Here is a 21,202-nt window from a genome sequence, read left to right on the forward strand (position 1 = left end):
CTGTACAGGAAAAGGTTGGATGCCACTGCAGTAGAAGGTGAACCAGAGCCCATTGGGAATATCCCTTGATCTGCCCACTGTTGACCAGCGCAACTTCTCCATATGTGGGACAGGTGGTCGGATAGGTTTTACCAGGTACCCCTAAGTTGTAGAGTGGTAATCCCTTTAGCTCTCTCAATTCTTGCTTAGCAGCAGCACTAATTTCCTAAGCTGCTTGAAGGCCAGAAGTGCGAACAGTGCATACCCAGTAAAGTCTCTCCTAAGCTGTTCGTTATATGAAAATTTTCTTCGCTCAACAGAAACTATTTTAAATGTAATTTCCAAGGGGAATTCAAAAAAAATTTGCTATAAATGAAGTTCGTTAAACAGAAGTCCGACTGAGTAATTTAGAATTCTAAAAATGGTTATAAAGTTTTATAAAGAAAATATCTTAACAATAGACAATGAAAATTGCAAATTTAGTTAAATAACTAAGCTTATTTGAAAAGTAGGTAAAAGTGTGAAAAAATTTACGGAATATTACAAATTTCAAAGTGTACAGCATCCAAATGTCGCAAGTCACTGTTAATAAAGGTGCTGGTACGCCATACCGTTGCGTACCGTCCCAAAAAAAGCACTGATTAAGACTAAGGGTTTGCTTCTTCCTTCGCTGCCTCCCTTTATATAATTGGATAGATCCCAACCCTCCCCAGGTGCCTTTCTTGTGTATAACTTCAACAATGACGTTGTAGAGCGGATATCATCTTTTAAGGGCACAAAAGGTGATATAGTTGTACACGTTGGCACTAATGATATTAAGAGTAGGAGACCAGTGGAATTACTTAGCAAGTACAGGTCACTGTTGCAAAAAAGCCGTGAATTAGGGTTGAATTTGAAAGTGTCTGCAATTCTGCCCAGACACGATAGGAGGGAGTATATGATGAGAGCCTTGTCGATCAATTCGGCCCTGGAGGGATTGTGCAAGGCTCAAGGGGTAGAATTTTTTTCAGCCTGGACTGTACTTGTTAACAGGAGAGATTGCTTCTACAGGGATGGGATACACTTAAATAGAAAGGGTGCAAGAATTTTTGCTGATGCTGTCGAGGCAGAGTTAGGTGGATCGGAAAACTGCTAGTTGGGGGGGATACAAGGACTAATAGATTAACAGTAGCCACTGCCAAAGGTGGAAGTGATTCTTGCACTGCTTCTATTGAAATGAGCAGAAGCCTGAAAAACAAGATGCAGGATATTTCAGAGACTGCTGGGAGTCATTGCGGTACAAGTAAACACATGGGTTGTATTAGGGTAGCCAAGAATAGAAACAGGTGCATGTATACCTGCGTGTACACCAATGCTAGGAGTTTGGTAAATAAATTTGATGAATTTGAGGTATTGCTCAAAACGTCAAAGGCAGATATTGTTGGGATATCAGAGACGTGGTGTCACACAGATATAAGGGATGCGGAACTGGAATTTGGGGAATACAATGTGTATAGAAAGGATAGACAGGACAGGAGGGGAGGAGGGGTTATGCTATTAGTTAAGAAACACATAAAGTCCAAGGAAGTGAAGCCAGTCGACATCAATGGACAGGGCAGTGTCGAGTCAGTTTGGTGTGACGTAAGCATAGGGAAATCAAAATTGAGAGTAGGAGTGTGCTATAGGCCTAATGACTCTGATGAGTATAATAAGATATTGTACAGGGAAATAGAGTGGGCCAGTAAATCAGAGAGTCTTATAATGGGGGATTTTAATTTCCCAGATATTGACTGGAATTTGTGGGTTGGTCACTCGCACACTAGCAAGGCTTTTGTGGATTTATTGGATGATTGTTTTCTACATCAGCATGTTCATGAGGCAACAAGAGGGAGCAATACTCTTGATCTAATTATCAGTATTGATTCTTCATGCATTAAGAATCTGCAGATAAATGAACCACTAGGTGGCAGTGATCACAGTGTGTTGAAGTGGGATTTACTCAAGGAGGTAACTACCATCGGAGGTAAAGGGAAGGGTTTTTGTTTTCGTAAAGGCGACTATGATGGTCTGAGACAGTGTTTAAATTCTATACAGTGGGACCAACTGATGATGTTACCAACAGCAAACTCAAAATGGGAAGCATTCAAGGAACTAATCTTGGAGGCTACCAGGCTTTACATACCAACTAAGAAATATTGTTCAAGGTTTAGGCCTAAATGGTTGTCAGATGAACTAATGAGACATGTGGCAGAGAAGAAAAATGCATGGGATACATACAAATTAATGGGTGACATGGAAGCCTATGATAGATATAAGTTGGTCTGTAACCAAGTCACAAAGGAGATTAGGCAGGCAAAGGCAGACTACGAAAAATCCTTGGCAAAGGCAGACTACGAAAAATCCTTGGCAAAGGATGCAAAGAAAAACAGAAAAGAGTTCTTTACCTATTTAAACTCAAGAAGGAAAGGGATGAATCAGATTGGTCCACTGGATATTGATGGTTCAACAGTTGAAGATCCTGCTCAGGTAGCTAACAATCTAAACGAGTATTTTGCATCTACATTCACGCATGAGGAGTTATTCAGGAAGGAGAATGATGTAGGTAAATTAAACATTGGCAGTAAGCTGGATGATTTTGTAATAACTGAGAGGAAAGTGGAGGAGAGATTGTTGAGGATAAACATAAAAAAGGCACCTGGGGTGGATGGGATCTATCCAGTTATATTAAAGGAGGCAGCAAAGGAAGTAAGCAAACCCCTAGCCATAATTATGAGAGCTTCTTTGGACTCAGAGGAGGTACCCATAGACTGGAGATGTGCAAATGTAACCCCAATTCACAAAGGAGGATCAAAGGCTGACACAAGTAATTATAGACCTGTTAGTTTAACTTCTGTTCCAGGTAAATTAATGGCGGTACTGGTTAAAGAAGCACTGCAGGATCATCTAGACAAGAATTCAGTTATAGCTCAGACGCAGCATGGTTTTGTTAAGGGTAGGTCTTGCCTGACCAATTTGATTGGATACTATGATGTAGTCACAAAAGAACTGGATGCAGGGAATAACTTTGATATTATATATTTGGATCTTAGAAAGGCTTTTGATACTGTTGCACATGGAAGACTGCTGCACAAATTGGAGCAGTGTGGCATTGGAGGCAAATTGCTGCTATAGATAAGGGGATGGTTGAGTGGCAGAAGACAGAGAGTGGTAATCAATGGACACTGCTCAACGTGGACTAATGTTATTAGTGGAGTTCCTCAGGGTTCAGTGTTGGGTCCGTTGTTGTTTTCGGTGTTTATGAATGATATTGATGATGGGATATCAAGTTTAATGTCCAAGTTTGCAGATGATACAAAGATTGGCAGGGTTGTTAAGGACACCACTGACGCTATGCTGCTGCAACAGGATCTGGAAAGGTTGAACAGATGGGCTGAGAGGTGGCAAATGAAGTTTAACATTGACAAATGTAAAGTACTACATATGGGAAACAGTAACCCTAGAGCAACGTATCAACTCTGCGGTACTACACTGACAGTGGTGGAGAATGAAAAGGACCTGGGGGTAATTGTGCAGGCAGATATGAAGTTCTCTGAGCAGTGCAGACGAGCTGCAAGAGTAGCTCATGGTGTCTTGTCAATGATATACAGGAATTTTTCTAGCAGGGATAAGGAGGTGATTATTCCCTTGTATAAGGCAATGGTTAGGCCACATCTTGAGTACTGTATACAGGTCTGGAGGCCTCATTTCAAGAAGGATGTAGAGCTGCTGGAACGGGTACAGAGAAGGGCAACAAGATTAGTGAATGGAACAAAGGGTTGCTCTTACGAAGAAAGGCTTAAGTTTTGCAAATTACAGAGTCTGGAGACTAGGCACCGGCGAGGTGATCTGATAGAGGTGTATAAGGCTTTGAATGGTTTGAGCATGCTCAATACCAATGGGACTCTTCATCTTGCTCAGAATAATCAGCTCAGAGGGCATAAATTCAAATTGAGGAAGGACGGATGTCGGATAGATGTGCGGAAATTTGCCTTTGGCCAGCGGGTGGTTGGTTGGTGGAACCAACTTCCATCACTTGTTGTTGAAGTTGATAGCCTAAACAAATTTAAGGCTCAACTGGACAGGTATTTCGAGCGAACGGAGGGGTGAAATGGGAGTGGTGTGTGTTTTTTTTTTTTTTTTGGCTGATGCTGAATAAGCTTGCTTTCTTGCATCATATGCCTCTACTAATGCGAATTTTTCCTCCACTTTGCTCTCAGTTATTACAAAATCATTTAGCTCCCTATTAGCGTTTAATAAGCTTCTGTTCTCCACTTCCCTAAAGAATAATGGGGGTAGTGAAGAATTCACACCTTCACGTGTGAACGTTGATTCAAAATACAGGTAGTTCTCGACTTTACGAGTTAATTCGTTCCTAGTGCGTACTCGTAAAGTGGGAATTATTTCCCATAGACATAAGGTTAAAATAGGGGTTACATTCTCAACAATGAAATTAGCTGTTTTCCGATGTCTCTTCTCTTCTTTGTATTTTTAAACTATTATTCCACCAATTCACTAGTCCTTTCCTAAATTTCTTCCTCCACATGCTGCACTTGGCGTCAGCATGCAGAATACTTTGCAATTTTTGTACATGTTGAACTTCACTCAATACATCCCAGTTTACATCATCAACTTGTGTACAAAAGGCCACATCAAATCTTTCCCAGTTTGCAGTTTTTACTGCAAACCGTTTTAACTCTTTATCCTCTCTTACAACATCGGTGCTTCTTAATTCAAAAAGAATTGCTCTATGGTCGCTTGTTGAGAAATCTTCCACTACTTTCCAGCTTTCTATCCTATTATGAATATCAACTGACACATAGTTAAATCTGTTAAGGACTCTCCATGTGGTGGAATATGTTGGCTGATGTCCTTGCACAGTCAATACCTCCAGCCTTGAAGCAGAGAGGAAGTCTTCGAGAACCTCACCGCACCTCACTCGTTAGACTCCACACCTCCCCAGAGTTTGCATTTGAATCGAGAGCTATTATGATATCATTTGGTAACAACAAATGACAAATTCTCTCCAAATGAGCCACATATGGCTCCATCTCCTCCAAGGGCAGACAGTACAGTGAGACAAAATACACTTTCCTATGCTCACCAATTATTTCGCAGCATACCAATTTCTCACTTGATATGTGCATCAGTTTGGTAACCACCAATTCTGTATTCCTTATCAATATGGCAGCTTTTGGATGTTCTCCTTCTGAGATCTTCCTATAACTGATGAGATATCCCCTCATACGCCCGCAACCTGATAAGGTTCCTGGACCAATGCTACATCAATATTTCTTTGTTCCATTTCGTAAGTTACTTGTGCTACTACACTTTTTGCTTTTTGTGCAATTATTTGGACAATAGATAGTTTTTCAACCATAGTTTATTTTTGTTTGTACAACTCTAGCACTCTCTTAAAATCTTGACAATTCCTGTCCACTACAGCATTGTTCATTGGCCTATTTCGTAACTTGCATTTAATACAAGATGGATTCTCACTTTTATATGTACAGACTTTATAAGAGTGCCCACTGTTGGCACAGTGTCCACATACGAGATCCCTTTGACAATAATTTGATATATGACCATAATTCACATTTATAGCACTGAGTTACAGAGAAAATCTCGCGATATTTATACGCCATCCAAAAGGCATACAATCGATCTTTATTCTTAATTTCATCCCATACCTTCGACCTGACCTCCAGCACCCAATTCATCATTTCTGAATTCTTAGACTTATTTATAGATACAACTTCAATATTTTCATAAACTCCTTTTTTGGATATACCATATTCTTTACAGTTTTTAACCCATAACTGGTCTGGGAATTCTTTTTGCTCAATTTCCTTTTCCACATCAAAAATAACAATTCTATGATATATTGTTCTTGGTATGCTAAATTTAAGTCCAACGTGTTGAATTCGTGAACAACCCCTGATCTTGCTTATCTCCCTCTGCCTCCACTAGAACACCACAATCTTTAATAGTCCTAATGTTCCTCACTTTTATATTCTTTAGTAACATTCTTCACTTCTTTTAATTCAGTTCTTTTTACTTCTTCACTGGTTTTAAACTTTTTGCCTATGGACTTGATCAAGACAACTTTAGAACCCCTTTTCTTCTCCTTTGGCTTTTCTTTCACTACATTGGCATAAGAAACCACATCCACGTTTTTTCTTGCAATCTTCCTTTCAACAATAGATTTTCCATATACACATCAACTGCTTTAGTTTCCAACACATCCCATAATTCAAAGATTATCTGCATTCCAGCAGTTGGAATTTTGCTATGCGTATCAAACAAATATATGCCTTCAGCCTACTTCTTATTTCCTGTACATGTTTGAATTCTTGGAATCTTGATCTTTCTTTACTGTGATCCATTCTTTTCCTTTTTATTGATCCACCTGAACTTCTACTATCAGACCAATCTTTCTTAGCACTATTTCCAACCCTCAAGAGAGAGAGAGAGAGAGAGATTATGATGACGATGACCCAGGACCTTGAGGGGGAATTCTTTGCAAAGTTCTTCCTGGGAAAACCACTATCTCAGTTAAGTCCTATACTTCTGACAATATCTCCCTATCAATTTTTTCCCATTCATCGTTGGTAACATCTTAGGTTGCTTCTTGTAGCTCCTCTTCACATGTTGTTTCTTCAGGTTCAGTACTTTCTGCCATCTTCATATACAATATATAAAAAAACAATAAATACTATGTACAACTAAAAGTTGTATCTCAAAACAATGAGAAACAAACAACTACAGTCAGTCCTCGTATAACACGTGTTTACACTACACGATTTATAAATAGGGGAACGATATCTTATATAACACGAACCGATTCGCTTATGCACGATTCGCCTTTGTGTTTACAAGAAATGGCAGTCGAACACAGAATCACCCCAACCGAATGCAACACGATAGGAATGAAGAGAAGATTCTGAAAATGTATTTATGTTTTTTATATCAGTGAAGGGGAAACACATTTCACCATAATAACGTAAAAATCAACACAATTCCAGCTATCGGTATAATCGCAAATGCAATTAGATCGAGTTTATTACCAGTTTATAACAGAATCCACTAGCAGGAACGCAACTGGAAATTGTTTTTATTGTTTTTTGGTAGTAACCCCCAGAAATGTGCTTTAGTAAAATGTGAGCCAGTGAGGTGTTAATAGTGTGTCTCTGCCTTTACGGTGTTGTTTATTCAGTTGCTACACGCGCGCAGCTTTGTTTACGTGTATCAAGTGTGCCTCCTCGTTTTGTAATTGTGCTTTGTTCCCTAAAAATGAGTAAAATACTTAAAAGGTGTGAAAAGGAAGCGTCCTGGTGAAGACACTACAGATTCAGAGAGAAAAAGAAAAGCAATATCAATAAACAGAGGCGGACTGGATCAAAAATTCTTACCCGGGAAAATTTATAGTGGCCTCATACTCTGGTTTATGACCAAAATCACACCGGCCTCTGGCCCACCGTGGTTTCCCCAGTAAGGCTTGAATGCAATTTTTCTCTATCGACAGAATGGCCAGTCTGTCGATAGAGAAAAATTGTGAAACGCTTTGAGCAAAATGAAAGACCATGTGGTATTGCACGTTCTACAGACCTAAATGAGGCAACGCAGAGAATTACAAAGAATGCAGAGAAAATTAAAACAACTTTCATAGCAGGAACAAATCAAATTGTAATTAAAATCCATTAGATTAAGACACAAAGAATTGGAAGAGATGGAACGGCTGTCATCTGTTTGGATAGAAAATCAAACAAAAAACAAGTTTGCTTACGATAGAAGCAAAAGCATTAGCAATATTTTATTACGTCATGGTCGTAATAAAATATTGCTAATGCCTAGCAAAATCGTAACAAAACACTTACGCTAAATAGCGTAAGTGTTTTGTTACGATTGTTTATTGTGTTTGGTAATGTTTTGGTTACAAATGTGTGTTCAATCTTGGGTGGTCGGCACCTAACCCTATTTTTTCCATAGGGCCTGTTGTTTATGTTGCACGATTTTGCATTGCACGAGGGTTTCTAGGAACACAACTATCGTGCTATACGAGGACTGACTGTATTTGCAACTTTACAATTTCAAAGATCAAGAGCCCGCACAGCGTACTTCGAATGGAAACTAAAATGCTTTAAAAATTTGTATTTGAAACCACTAAAACCTCCCTGCCCATATTTAACGTTTGAGGGTTCCGGGAGCCAAAAACTCGAGGGCACAGAAATAGGGTTAAAAAAAAAAAAAAAAAAACCTTCTGCTTCTCAATACCCATTTAGCCAGCCAGGGGATTCACCCTGACTGGCCACCCCAGACTTCGAGAAAGTAGGGCTAACCTTAACAACTGATTAGTACAACTCATGTAACAAAATTTGTAAGTGAAATAGAAATTTCAAAAATTTGTAAACAATCACAAAATTAGATTCTACAATCACTCATTTTATCAGTGCTTCCCCAATTAGCTCCTGGGGCTAATTTTGGGAAGGGCTGATAGATAAATTTGAGAGATAAACCAGTCCAGCTAATCAGAACCCAAATCCAGACACATCTCTCCGTTTAATCCAAATAGTGATTCTGCTCCAATCAGCATAACAAAAAATCGCTTTTCGATTTTCTAGCAGTTTGTGCAAGCAAATGGTTCCTTTTGCTTCAGGCATTAGTTTCAGTGAGAAATGGTCAGTTATAATTCAAGTTGTTTTTGAATAAAATACTATTAATCCTAGCACACAGCAGTATTATTTCTTCTATCACAAAATAAAACAGCAATGTAATTTTTAATATAGAAAGAATAATGATATAGTAAATGCTGCATATACCTATACATGTGTATACATATCTAATCTGTTAGGAAAAGTAGTTTTGGTGTTGGTGAATGATTATGCATTTAATCTGTTAATGCTGATGTATGGTCTCAAAAAAATTTTTCCACAGCTGGCAAGATTTAGTTGTATCTTATAAGAAATTTCAAACTTTCTGTTGTGCTTTAAGTTAAATTTCATTAATACTAAATAGCTAAAAAAAATTATTAGTGGCTTCAATACAGTATTTACATATTTTAATAGGAGAATGTGATTTCACCTAACAAGAGACAAACCCGTGCCTCCAAAAAACTTCCTACTCAAAAGTAAGTCTTGTGTAAATTCTTTTTACTCTGTTACTTATATAGTACTATCTTAGCATGATGCGCCAATAAAACCCAAACCAAAACCAAAAAAACTATCTTAGCATAGACATGGAGCTTTTAAATTTGCAAATTAGCCACTGTTTGACTTATCATGTATTTATCACTGCTTTACTGTACTACACTAATGGGGGTTTGGAGTTGCCAACATTCCGCATTTGTCAGGGCATTCCTACCTTTCAGCAAAGGTGTTATTACAGAGACATCACTGACTGTCACCAGCCACCAACCTAAAGGGAAAATGAAGGAATTGTTCTGTTACTCTTATAGTGAAAAAATTTTATATATAACCTTAGTTGTGAGTGTTAATGTGTACACTGAGTTTTGCAACAGAAATATATAATTGCTGGGAGTTGTTATAGAAGCATAGAGTGATGTCATTGTCTAGGTCAGTGCATCTGAAAGGTGCCTCCATAGCCAGGTGGGAAGGAGCAGCAGTGCGTAGCACACGCTTCTTGATTAGACCGGGGTTCGAGCCCGTCACCACCAAATACGGAGGATGCGGAAAGGTCAGGGAATGACCACTGCATTTCCCGGAGCAATATGGCCTTAGCTGCTAATGCTCCTAAAAACCAAACAAACAAACAAACAGTGCATCTGAACTCAAGATGTATTATAGGTGGGGCACATGCAATAGAAAATTCTCTGGACTGGCAGAACCTTTCTGCAGACTGGTGGTTAAGAAACACTGATCTGGTGTATAGTGTTTTTTAAGATAATTAAAGCTGTAAATAAACGAAATAAATAATTCATAACAGATAAAGGAAAGTGAATATTGATTATTCTCTTATAGAAAAGCTGTCTTGCAACTGAATTAATAAATTCAACAGTTTACAGGAGCATCCATAACATGCAAAGGCAGTCAGCAAATGAAGAGGAATAATTCCATAGTATTTGAGTCTGGCGACCAGATGGGTTTCTGGTCCATAAAGATTTAAAAAAAAAACATTTTGGAATTCAAAAGTACATCACCAAGGGTGTCAAGAATGATACTCAAGATTTCTAAGAGGTACAAGCTAAAGGTTATAATGATTTATGCACCAACATCAAGCCATGATGATGAAGAGGTTGAAGAAATGTACACCGAAATGAGAGTCTTCTAGATGAGCAGAAAACCCACTACACTATTATTATGGGGAACTTCAATGCTAAGGTTGGAAAAAGACAAAACAGCGCAGAAAGGGGAACTATAGGAAATTTTGGAATTGGTGAAAGAAATGAAAGAGGTGAAAGACTTGTGGAATTTGCAGAATCTCAAGGATTGTCAATAATGAACACTTTTTTTTTCAAGAAAAGGGTGAACAGAAAGTGGACATGGAAGAGTCCAAATGGATTAACAACTAATGAAATCGACTTCATCCTCACTAACAGAAGATATATCGTGAATGATGTTACCGTCCTGAATAAGGTAAATGTTGGAAGTGATCACAGCATGGTAAGATGTACATTTGATATAGATGTAGGAAAGGAAAGGAAAAAACTGACTCGAGTAAATAATACAAAGGTCTTTCAGATAACAGAAGAGGAGAAAAGGCAGTATGTACTGGAACTTAAGAACAAGTTTGAGCTTCTCCAGACTGCTCAGGACCAAAATATCGACGAGAAATATTACAACTTTCTGAAAGTGATAAAGCCCAAGAAATCTACAGGGAAAAAGAAATCCAAAGAAGAAAAAATTAGTGAAGAAACACTTGTTATGATGAACTGAAGGCGACAAATGAAGAGCAAGATAAACACTGACAAGGAGAAAATTGAGTATACTGAATTATGCAAAGCCATTAGAAAGAGACTCAGAGAGGACATAAGAAGATTTAACACAAGAAAAGTAGAACAAGCATTAAGGGAAAACAAAGGACTTAAATCAGCAGCCATGAGCAGTAATACAGATCTCTCATGGACCACTACTCTAGAGTAGTGGTCCATGAGAGAATTTTGGTGGGCCGCAGAGTAATCTGAATATATTTGCAATTTTCGCCTTATTACGTTGCATGTTTATAAAAGGCCCAGTGCAATATCCGGTATTAGCGATGCTTTTATTGTAAAAAAATATAGAAAGCTATTTCTATTTCTTATCGATGGCCTAGCCTGGGCACGGCACGGTTCTCAGTTCTTGGGTAAGTGACCAGTGATATTTTTATTTTAACTGTGCACAGTGTGATATTTAATGGCATCAAAGAGCTTGAGTTTGGTAACTATCTTATTTCTTGTTTGGTTTTAGATTCAAATAAAATAACCCTGATGAGTGAGAAAAAACAAGCAAGCATTTTGCGCTTCTTAGGTAATACATTGCGTTGTCATGAGTTGATTAATGAATCAGAGCCTCCGCAGCCACTGCTAGGACATCAGGAAGGACATTAGAACTGGAGGCAGAGAGAAGAAAAAGTTCAAAGTTTCAAAATATGATGCGGACTACTTGAAGTTTGGATTCATTCAAGAACCTGGAAGTGAACTGGATCCACGGCCGCTTTGTATTATATGTTCTGAGCGTTTATCCAACGATGCCATGAAACCTTCGAAACTTGCCAGGCACTTTGCAGTCAAAACACCCAGATTTAGCTAAAAAGCCACGCATACTTCCAAAGGATGCGTGAAAATTTGCAAAAGCAAAAAAAGTTCATTAGCAACAATGATTGTTGAAGATAAGTCCTTAGTAAAATCTTATTTGATAGCACTTCAAATCGCAAGATGTAAAATGCCGTATACAATTGGAGAAGAATTAATTAAGCCTTGCTTGTTACAAGCCTGTGAAGAGGTTTTGGTTAAACAGGCTGTCCAGAAACTGACCTTTCAGTTTCTGGACAGCCTGTCATTATAAGGCCATTATTCCTATGTCCGCTAACACTGTGAAGTGCAGAATTGGAGACATGGCCTAAGATATTGAAAATAAAGTGATTGCACTTGTGAGAAATTCTATGTTTTATTCAATTAAACTTGACGAATCAACAGACATAACTAACAAGGCAGTTCTTCTTTGTTTTGTGAGGTTTGATTGCCAAGGAGAATTAAAGGAAGAATTCCTCTGTTCGCTAATCTTGTCGGGTAGAACAACAAGCTCTGAAATTTTCAGTGCAATTAATGGTTATTTCCTGAAACACAGTATTGAATGGAAGAAATGTGTTGGGATATGCACAAACGGTGCCCCAAGCATGACTCGACATTGTTCAGGAGTTGTTGCAAAAGTGAAAGACGTTGAACACCCAGACATCTTGTTTACTTATTGTATTATACATCGTGAGCAACTTGTGGCGAAAAGATTATCTCCAGAACAGCACAAAGTATTCTCTAATGTAATTAAATTTGTAAACGAAATTCGCCACAAAACGCTCAATTCTCGAATATTTGTGGCACTTTGTGAAGAAATGGGATGTCAGCATACTCGTGTTCTTCTTCACGCTCAGGTGAGATGGCTGTCAAGGGACAAAGTACTAACCTGATTGTTTGACCTACACCACGAAGTCAAGTTTTTCTTACAGCAGCAAAATAATTCGAGGTTCCATGATCTCTTGTCCGACAGTGATTGGCTAGCCAAGCTTGCATACCTGGCAGATATTTTTTCTCTGTTAAACGAGCTGAACACGTCCTTGCAAGGACAGCTTACCGACGTGTTCACGCTGCGAGGCAAAATGGATGCATTTCAAAGGAAGATATTGCTGTGGCAAATGCGGCTGGCTGAAGAAGATCTGCAGATGTTCCCAAATTTTGATGATTATATGAAACAGGAGGATGTCAACCGACAGGTAATAACTCTTGTTCGATTGCACTTACAGTCGCTCACTGACTCTTTTGGTCGTTATTACCCAAAGGAAGAGGACCCCAGACACGGAAATACGTGGATAATAGATCCATTTTCGGTGAAAATCGAGTATAGTAATTTGAACATGAAATAAAAAGAAAGCCTAATCGATCTATCATCCGACGAGTCTCAAAGGTAAATTCCACTCGTCCCTAACAAGATCTCATTTTTGGCTTTCTGTAAAAAGTGACTACTGAGTGTTGAGTGAAAAGGCCATCAAAATTTTAATTCCATTCGCAACTACATATATGTTTGAAAAGACATTTTCATCAGTTACGGCAATTAAAAACAAGTACCGCTGTCGGCTAGAAATACAAACGGCTCTCCGTGTTGCAGTGACGTCACTGGAGCCAAGAATCCAACGGCTTATTTCAAACAAGCAGCAACAAACGTCACACTGATTATTTTGCTATAATTAATCCTTTATACACCTCTATGTCGAGGTGCACCGATATTTGATAATTGTTAATATTAATTGTTTCTGTTAATTCTTTTTTTAATAAAATGAAATTTAAAATGTTTTTTTGCATTTTTCATAATGAATATATCTGCATAATTTGTTATACTTTTTTTTATCATTATAAGGTCATTATATTATTAATTATATTAACATTAATGATATCCAGTTTTTTGCAAATAACTTGGAGTGCAAAAACAAGTGTAAGTACCATTTCATATTTAGAATGTTACTTTTATGGAAAAAATCATGGTAGTGGTCCGCGGGATTCAAAATTTTGAGTTTAGTGGTCCGTGAGGTCCGAAAGGTTGGCGACCGCAGCTATAGAGAATTATACAAAGAGCAAGGGAATGATGCCAGCAGTGGGGAAGATGGATCACAAATTATCAACATATACAACATACCCAATATTCTTCCTGATGAGGAAGAACATGCATTGAAGAAAATGAAGAATCAAAAAGCCCCAGGGGAAGATGAAGTTACTGAAGAGACATAACACAAAAATGGCAAGGCTCTTCACAAAGTGCATTAGAAAAGGTGTTATGCCTAAGCAGTGGAATAATGCAATAGTTGTTTTGCTGCATAAGAAAGGAGATAAATCAGAAATTGGAAATTATAGACCAATTAGCTTGTTATCCCACATCTACAAGTTGTTCACAAGGGTCATTACTAACAGATTAGAAAGAATACTTGATGAGAATCAACCAAAAGAGCAAGCTGGCTTTAGGACAGGATTCTCAACTGTGGATCACCTTCACGTAATATCACAGCTAATGGAGAAAGCAAATGAATATAAAACACCATTATGCCTGGCATTTCTGGATTATGAAATGGCTTTTGACTCCATACAGCATAAGGCAATGTTTCAGGCACAGATACCCCATATATTATGATTTTGGAGAAAATATATGAGAACGCTACCTCCTTTATTAGACTAGACAAAGACAGTAGCAAATTTAAAATCGAGAAAGGAGTTCGACAAGGAGACACAATATCTCCGAAGCTGTTTACTGCTGCCCTTGAGGAAACTTTCAGAAGATTAGACTTGTCGCAGAAAGGAGGCAATGTGAATGGAGAGTACCTAAACCATTTATGATTTGCAGATGACACTGTGGTCATAAACAACGATCCCAAAGAATTAGAGGAAAATCTTAATCAGTTATGCACAGTTAGTAAGGATTTTGGACTAAAGATGCATATGGCTAAAACAGAAGTAATAATGAACAAGTGTGACACAGAAAGGGACATAATGATTGAAGGAGCAGTAGTTGAAAATGTGGAGTCATATACTTATCTGGGACAAGTTATTAGCTGTAATAATGATAAATGGCTGGAAGTCAAGAGAAGACTAAATTTTGGATGGATAGCATTCAGGAAATATAGTCACATACTGAAGAGAAATATCCCAGTTTGTCTGAAACGTAAAATAATGAACCAATGTATACTCCCCACCATGACCTATGGAAGTGATACTTGGGCACTCACCAAAAGAATGGAAGAGAAGCTGAGAACTACACAGCGAAGAATGGAACAAATTATATTGGGAATCTGACTGCTAGATAAGAAGAGAAACACGTGGATTAAGCAGCAAACTCAAGTAAAGGACATTCTTATCAAAACTAAAGAACTAAAATGGTCTTGGGCAGGACACATAGCTTGAAGACATGATGACAGATGGACTAAGAAAATAACAGAATGGTACCCAAGAGGAGCTAGGAGAAAACCTGGAAGACAACGGCAGAGATGGATAGATGAAATTCATGAATTTGTGGGTAGTAAATGGATGGCCATCGCACAAAACAGAAGGAACTGGAAAGTTGCTGGAGAGGCCTTAATCCTGCAGTGGATTGAAAATGGCTGATGATGATGACCAGATAACTAATAAAGGATTCATGTGAGAATGTATCATTCAAACTTGCAAATGTTGAAAAACTAAGAAATACATTGAGCAAAATGTCTAAACTGAAGAATTTGTGTCTGAAGATCACTGGACTTATTTATTGAATAAAATGAGCCATTTCTATTAAATATGTAATTTTGATTTGGAAGTTGAATCTTTATCTCGTTAATTATTTTAGGGGATATTTTTTAAAACTTTAATCATGCAGATGGTAAAGCATATATGTTTCGGTCCAAAACACGGCATATTCTTATATTTATTTCATGAAGATTTATATAAGTATCCTGTCTTTATAACAGGATACTTATTAACTATCATAAACCAATAAATGATTGTTGATTTCATGCATTGTGCAGTTTTTTCATCATTTTATTCACATTCTAATAAGGAAGCATAATTCTCTGGGAATAACTAAATCCATTCTTTTCTCTTTGTAACTAATTTGCTGGTGGAAGATATCTGCTAAGTTTTTTTAGCAGACTGTATATTCACCAGATGTTATAGCATGTCACTGTAATTGTTATGCGAGTCCTGCATTTTTACTCAAAAGTTAAATTAAGGATTGCACTCAAGTAACAAAGGGTTAAATGCTGTACATTATGTATGATTTATTGCATAACAAAATAAAACATACTTCATGGGAGGATATAAATAGTAAGTAAAAACTAGTAAAGAAAAACAACAAAGTAATGCAGCTTTATGTTAATATGCCAAATGGAACCTTTTGTCCTACTTTTTATGCCACATACTGAAAATTGCATGGTCTCCTCAACTTGCCTAGTAGCTTAATAGCATGTGTTATGAAGTGTTATTTATTTACAGTTTTTTTATTTATTTGTTTTTTGCCAATGAATACTCTAAATTTATAAATATTTTGCAATCGTGTTTTTCCAAATTTGTCTTGCATTTGACAGAGATGTAAAAAATTTTATGGTTAGTCCCCTAACAAAGTTTGCTGTGACGTTCTATTTTACTTTACTGTCCTTCCAGTATTGATGTTTTGTAATTTATTAACACTCACCCCAAGCCTTGCATAAGAATACTTGCTCATTATTTGTAAAAATTTGCAAATATTTTATACTGGGTCATCGAAAAAGGTGTCCATGATTTCCCTTTTAATTATTTTCGGAAATATTTGATCAATTGCTGTGATCGTAGCAGCAAACAGTGTGGTAACTCACTAAGTTTTATTTGACACCTCAACAGTGACCTTGGCTGCACCATGAGTGTGTGCAGAATGACTCCTACATGCACCTCCTCAGTCAGTGTCAGTAAGATGGCGACCATGCAACAGAAAATGTGCCGTGGTACACTGAATTTAAACCTATCATAACAGTGCAATGTTAATACTGACGTATTTACAGACAAGACTATAATATGATGGTTTAATCGGTTTAAGGAAATTGGCGGTGGCCATCTTACTGACACTGACTGAGACAGTGCACGTAGGAGTCATTCTGCACACACTCACGGTGCAGCCAAGGTCATTGTTGAGGTGTCAAATAAAACTTAGTGAGTTAGAACACTGTTTGCTGCTGCAATCGATCAAATATTTCCGAAGATAATTAAAAGGGAAATCACGGACACCTTTTTTTCGATGACCCTGTATATTATTACATTGTTAAAATCATTAATATTGTTCACATCCTTAAAACTTTTTATATTTTTTACACTTTATATTTTAGTATTGTTATTATACACACATACATATTTGTTCTGATGCTCCAAGATTTACTAAAGGTTAAGGAACACTAATATAGTGGATGTAATATTTATTTAGAAAATTTTTATTTTATGTTGGATTTTCAAAAAATCCAAATATGGATTTTTATGAACAGATTATCAGTTATCAGTTTGTAAACACTTAATGGTCATTTAAAAGCTGCACTGATTCTTGTTGAGCAGCAAAGTGATATAGTTTGTTTTCAATACCTTTGGACAAATCACAAATCCAGTGCAAACTGATAACATTTTTCTGTTGCCTTTTTCAGTGATGTGCAGATTTGCATAAACAACATTTGCTAATATGTTTTTTGTGTTTGATCTGCTGTATAGAGTATTTTTATTATAACTTGGATGTAGTTATAAGCCCAAATTATAATAATGGAAATTTTGCATCTGTCTGTCATTAAGGTAGATAGTGCCTTTTATATCCCTACTTTAAAACTGGGATAAGGGATAGACAGCAATACCAGTTTTAACATAGGTGAAATGTACAACCAGTGTAGTTCATTAAAAATTATAAGAATTTTTTTTCAATCTGGAATTAACCATTACTTCCCAAGGGTGAGGTGTCCCAATACATATTGGAGGAGAATGTATTTTAGATACCATAAAACTTCTTGGCCAGCATTGCTCAAACTGTGGTCCATAGAAATACTTCAGAGGATCCATGAATAATATATGAAATTTTTTATAAATATTTAAAAAGTGAAAAAATATAGAGCATAAAAAAATTTTGTTAAGCTTGGAATTCCATGAGAAGGTTTAAGCTAAAGAGTGTGGGAGGGCGGTCGTAATGTCACTAGAGTTTTGAAAACCACTGCTCCTGATAGTATAATCCCAATGACCAGAAAATTTAAACAACCAGAGAAATGGTGTGGTCTTTTTTTTGGTTGGGGAGTTGTGAAAAAGAAAAGTTATAAATGAGACCACTATTATAAAGTTTTATTTTGCGTTAATTATGTAATTTGTATAATCTTAGTTTCTTACACTAATTTTTGTATTTTCTTTATGATCTCTTAGAACAAAAGAAAACAAAAGGAAATGAGATTCCCCTTCTTCAACAGAAGATCATAGAAGAATAGTGTGCCATTCACACCTCATTGATGAAACATCATCTAACATTTCTTGTAAAATTATCTGCACAATTTTTGTGTGTATCAAAACTTCATAGTTCACAGAGTTCGTGTCATATTATCATTTCATACTGTTCATATTTTATATATAATATTTAGGCCTGTTGGTTTTAATAAGTTTTATGAACTGCTATATTGACTCTTCACAGAAATTGTGACTAATCCTCAAGTTCTGAATGTACATTTTTCAACAGAATCCAAGCTGTATATGTGTGCCTCTTATCCCTTGTTATCATCTGATTTAGAGCCAACATTGTTCATTAAAAGCAATTGGAATTTTTTTATTTATTTTTGTTAAATCACAAAATGTGCTTATGGTGAATTCCAACAGTGTGGCAAACATTTCATTATTCCGGTTTGATTAATTAGTTTAAAATACAAAACCATCTGTATAGCACTTACATGAATATTGTTTTCAAATATTTGCAGTGACCGGTGTTGTTGGTAATATACATTATAAAGTACCTGTCACTTCTTTTAAATGTATATGTAAAATGGTCAGCATCACTTTTTATTTCTTTTTTTTTTTTTTTTTTTTTTTTTTTTTGATGCTGAAAGTATTTTTATAGAAATTTTATAAAACAAATTCGGCAAAACTGTAGAAGTATATTTATCACTTTTGAGACTACTTGAGAAATTACTGCAGGAATTTGTACGCACATGAAAAAAATTAAACAGAGATCATCTTCGGCATTTTTGTTAGCATGTGCAATAATTTGAAATTTTAGTGAAAATGTCTTTGTCCATTTCATTAATGATGGCTCCATTATCTCCCCCTCCCGACCACTGTGCAGAGAAGTATAGTTGGTTAGGTTCTTTTCTTTTCCTAGATTTTAGTCAGATATATTTTAGTTTAAAATAACAAAAGAAATTGATGGAACTTATATAAGCACAACTTTTTACGAAAACTTTCCCTTTTTATTAACCTTTTTTTGTATTTCCTGTGTTGAGAAATTTTTTTTGTTTTCCTTCTCTTTGTTTATTCCATTATTTTGCTTTACCAGTATATACTGACTGATTCCCTGTAGTATAGGATATTGTTTGGAAGAGATTGATTCTAGTCCTATATATAGTGACTGGACTTTATTATTTATTCACATAAAAAAAGAAAATACATTTAAGCTGGTACAGAATATTTCCATAACTGCCTTATTCATTCTTTGAAATTTAGCCCCTTCCCCCTCCAAAATATCATTTTTACTAGTTTTTTTATTATTATTATTATTATTATTTCTTCAATTTTTCCTTTGTCTTATTTTTTTATAATTAAAGATTGTTGCTTGCAAAAGCCTTTGTGAAGTTAAATTGTGCACATCACTTTGTGTGCTTGGTAGGCGATCATATAATTTTTATCAATTTGAAGTTTCAAATTATGCTTTGAAATCTTTTACATAATATGTCATAATATTAAGTGCTTTGCAATCATGTGAGTTCATTTTTTAATTTCTATAATTAATAAGTTTTTATATATTTTTGAGTCTTCCTTAAATTCCTTAAAAGTTTTAATTCCCTAAAAGTTTAAAGACTGCTCATGTTTCTTATTTCTTTACAATTGTAACTAGTGTTTTTCACAAATATTTAATTTTATTGATTCCATATACTTATGGAACAGTGTGAAAAGCACAAAAAAATTTTCCAGGTTCTTATAGTGTTTTCAGAGTACCATTGTTTTTCATATTCATTTTATCCATACATGACTTTTAACTGTTCCAAAATTTGTCCTATAATAATCAATGAAATGTATATAAGAAATTATTTTGCATAAAATGCAATGCAGAACACTATATGGAAGGAAAATATGAGATTTTAATTCCAGTAATTAGTAGCTGACAGCTGGTAGAGATTAAAATACACTAATTCAGGGTGAAACAGTATTTAATGGAACTACTATTCTGTTGGGTAAAAGCTGCAAGGTAGATATTGTTTCCAAGTATCTTTCTCCTTTGTCATCAGTGGCAAGTTATGCACTTATACCAAACTAATAATAACAAAAAAATTCAAATCAGTTGAATATTCTTTGATTACTGTTGATGTTCATAGCTTTCCAGTGAGGAAAAATGAAGATCCATGCATGCATGGAAAACATCATTTGGCTTGGGATTTTATTCAGTAGCTTGTCATTTCTTTGTCACCAAATACCCCTTCCATTCTGCACTAGTGTTTTCTGTCGATTCCTTTTTTCATCTTTGATTGCCTTTCCCTATCAAATGCTTAGAACTGGCTTCAGATAAACTGTATTTTCACTCCATGTAATGTTTTGCGTTGAATTTTATATATTAGTATTAATTTCATATCTATGTTGAAACATTTATAGAATACATTCGAAATTTTTCAGTTGGTCACCTCTTTTCATCCTGAGAAAAACTTCAAATTTTTAACTTGTGTATCACATGAAACATTGTGGTATTCAAATGATTAATCTTATTAAGTTACATGATAGAAATGTCTCACAGGTAATCAGATGCATGTTTTAAACTTTTCTTTCTTCGTATATTTCCATGTACTTGGAGTGTTTTTTACAGATAAGTATTTTATTTAAGCATTCTCTTACATCTTATATAAGTATTTGTACATTGTGCAATTCATAGCCTTACTTTATATTTAAGATGAATTACTTCATTAACCAAAGTTTATCCTCAACCCTTGCTTTGTGTGTATTAGAGACAACCTACAATCATTTTAATATTTTTCTCAATATTTAGCCCAATTATGGAATATCTTAGTTATATGTTTGTATCATAGCAGTCCTATTGTTCTGATCAGTAAGCTGAATATTCAGATCAGTTTAAAAGTGGCACGAAGTGCACGGTTAATTAAAAGTTTTACATCGGCTGTCAGAATTTTCATGAAGTGTCCTCTAAATCTAAGCTAAAGTTAAACTGCCATCTTTTGTAGAAAATATTACAACATAAAGCCCTATAAACGTGCATAATGGCTTGTCCATTTAAAGCCTTGCCAGTAACTGTACCATGTTCTTTCAAGAAATGTGTAAATTTCTTCAAACCAAATGGTTTTA

At 36.0% G+C, this 21,202-nt stretch overlaps 1 protein-coding gene across 1 annotated transcript in view; it reads left to right on the forward strand.

Annotated features, from left to right (window-relative positions):
- LOC150087385 (uncharacterized) overlaps positions 1–18,149 on the forward strand; it is a 124,015-nt gene extending 105,866 nt beyond the window's left edge. The window contains exons 10-11 of the mRNA XM_090372462.1: positions 9,060–9,121; positions 18,074–18,149. Coding sequence (XP_090228588.1) covers positions 9,060–9,121; positions 18,074–18,098 — 87 coding nt within the window. The 3' untranslated portion in view covers positions 18,099–18,149. The remainder of the gene's footprint in view (positions 1–9,059; positions 9,122–18,073) is intronic.
- Positions 18,150–21,202: the final 3,053 nt, after the last annotated feature.

This window comes from Mastigoproctus giganteus, chromosome 4 (assembly GCF_048544385.1).
Source record: "Mastigoproctus giganteus isolate SK-2022 chromosome 4, ASM4854438v1, whole genome shotgun sequence".
Classification (NCBI taxonomy): Eukaryota; Metazoa; Arthropoda; class Arachnida; order Uropygi; family Thelyphonidae; genus Mastigoproctus; species Mastigoproctus giganteus.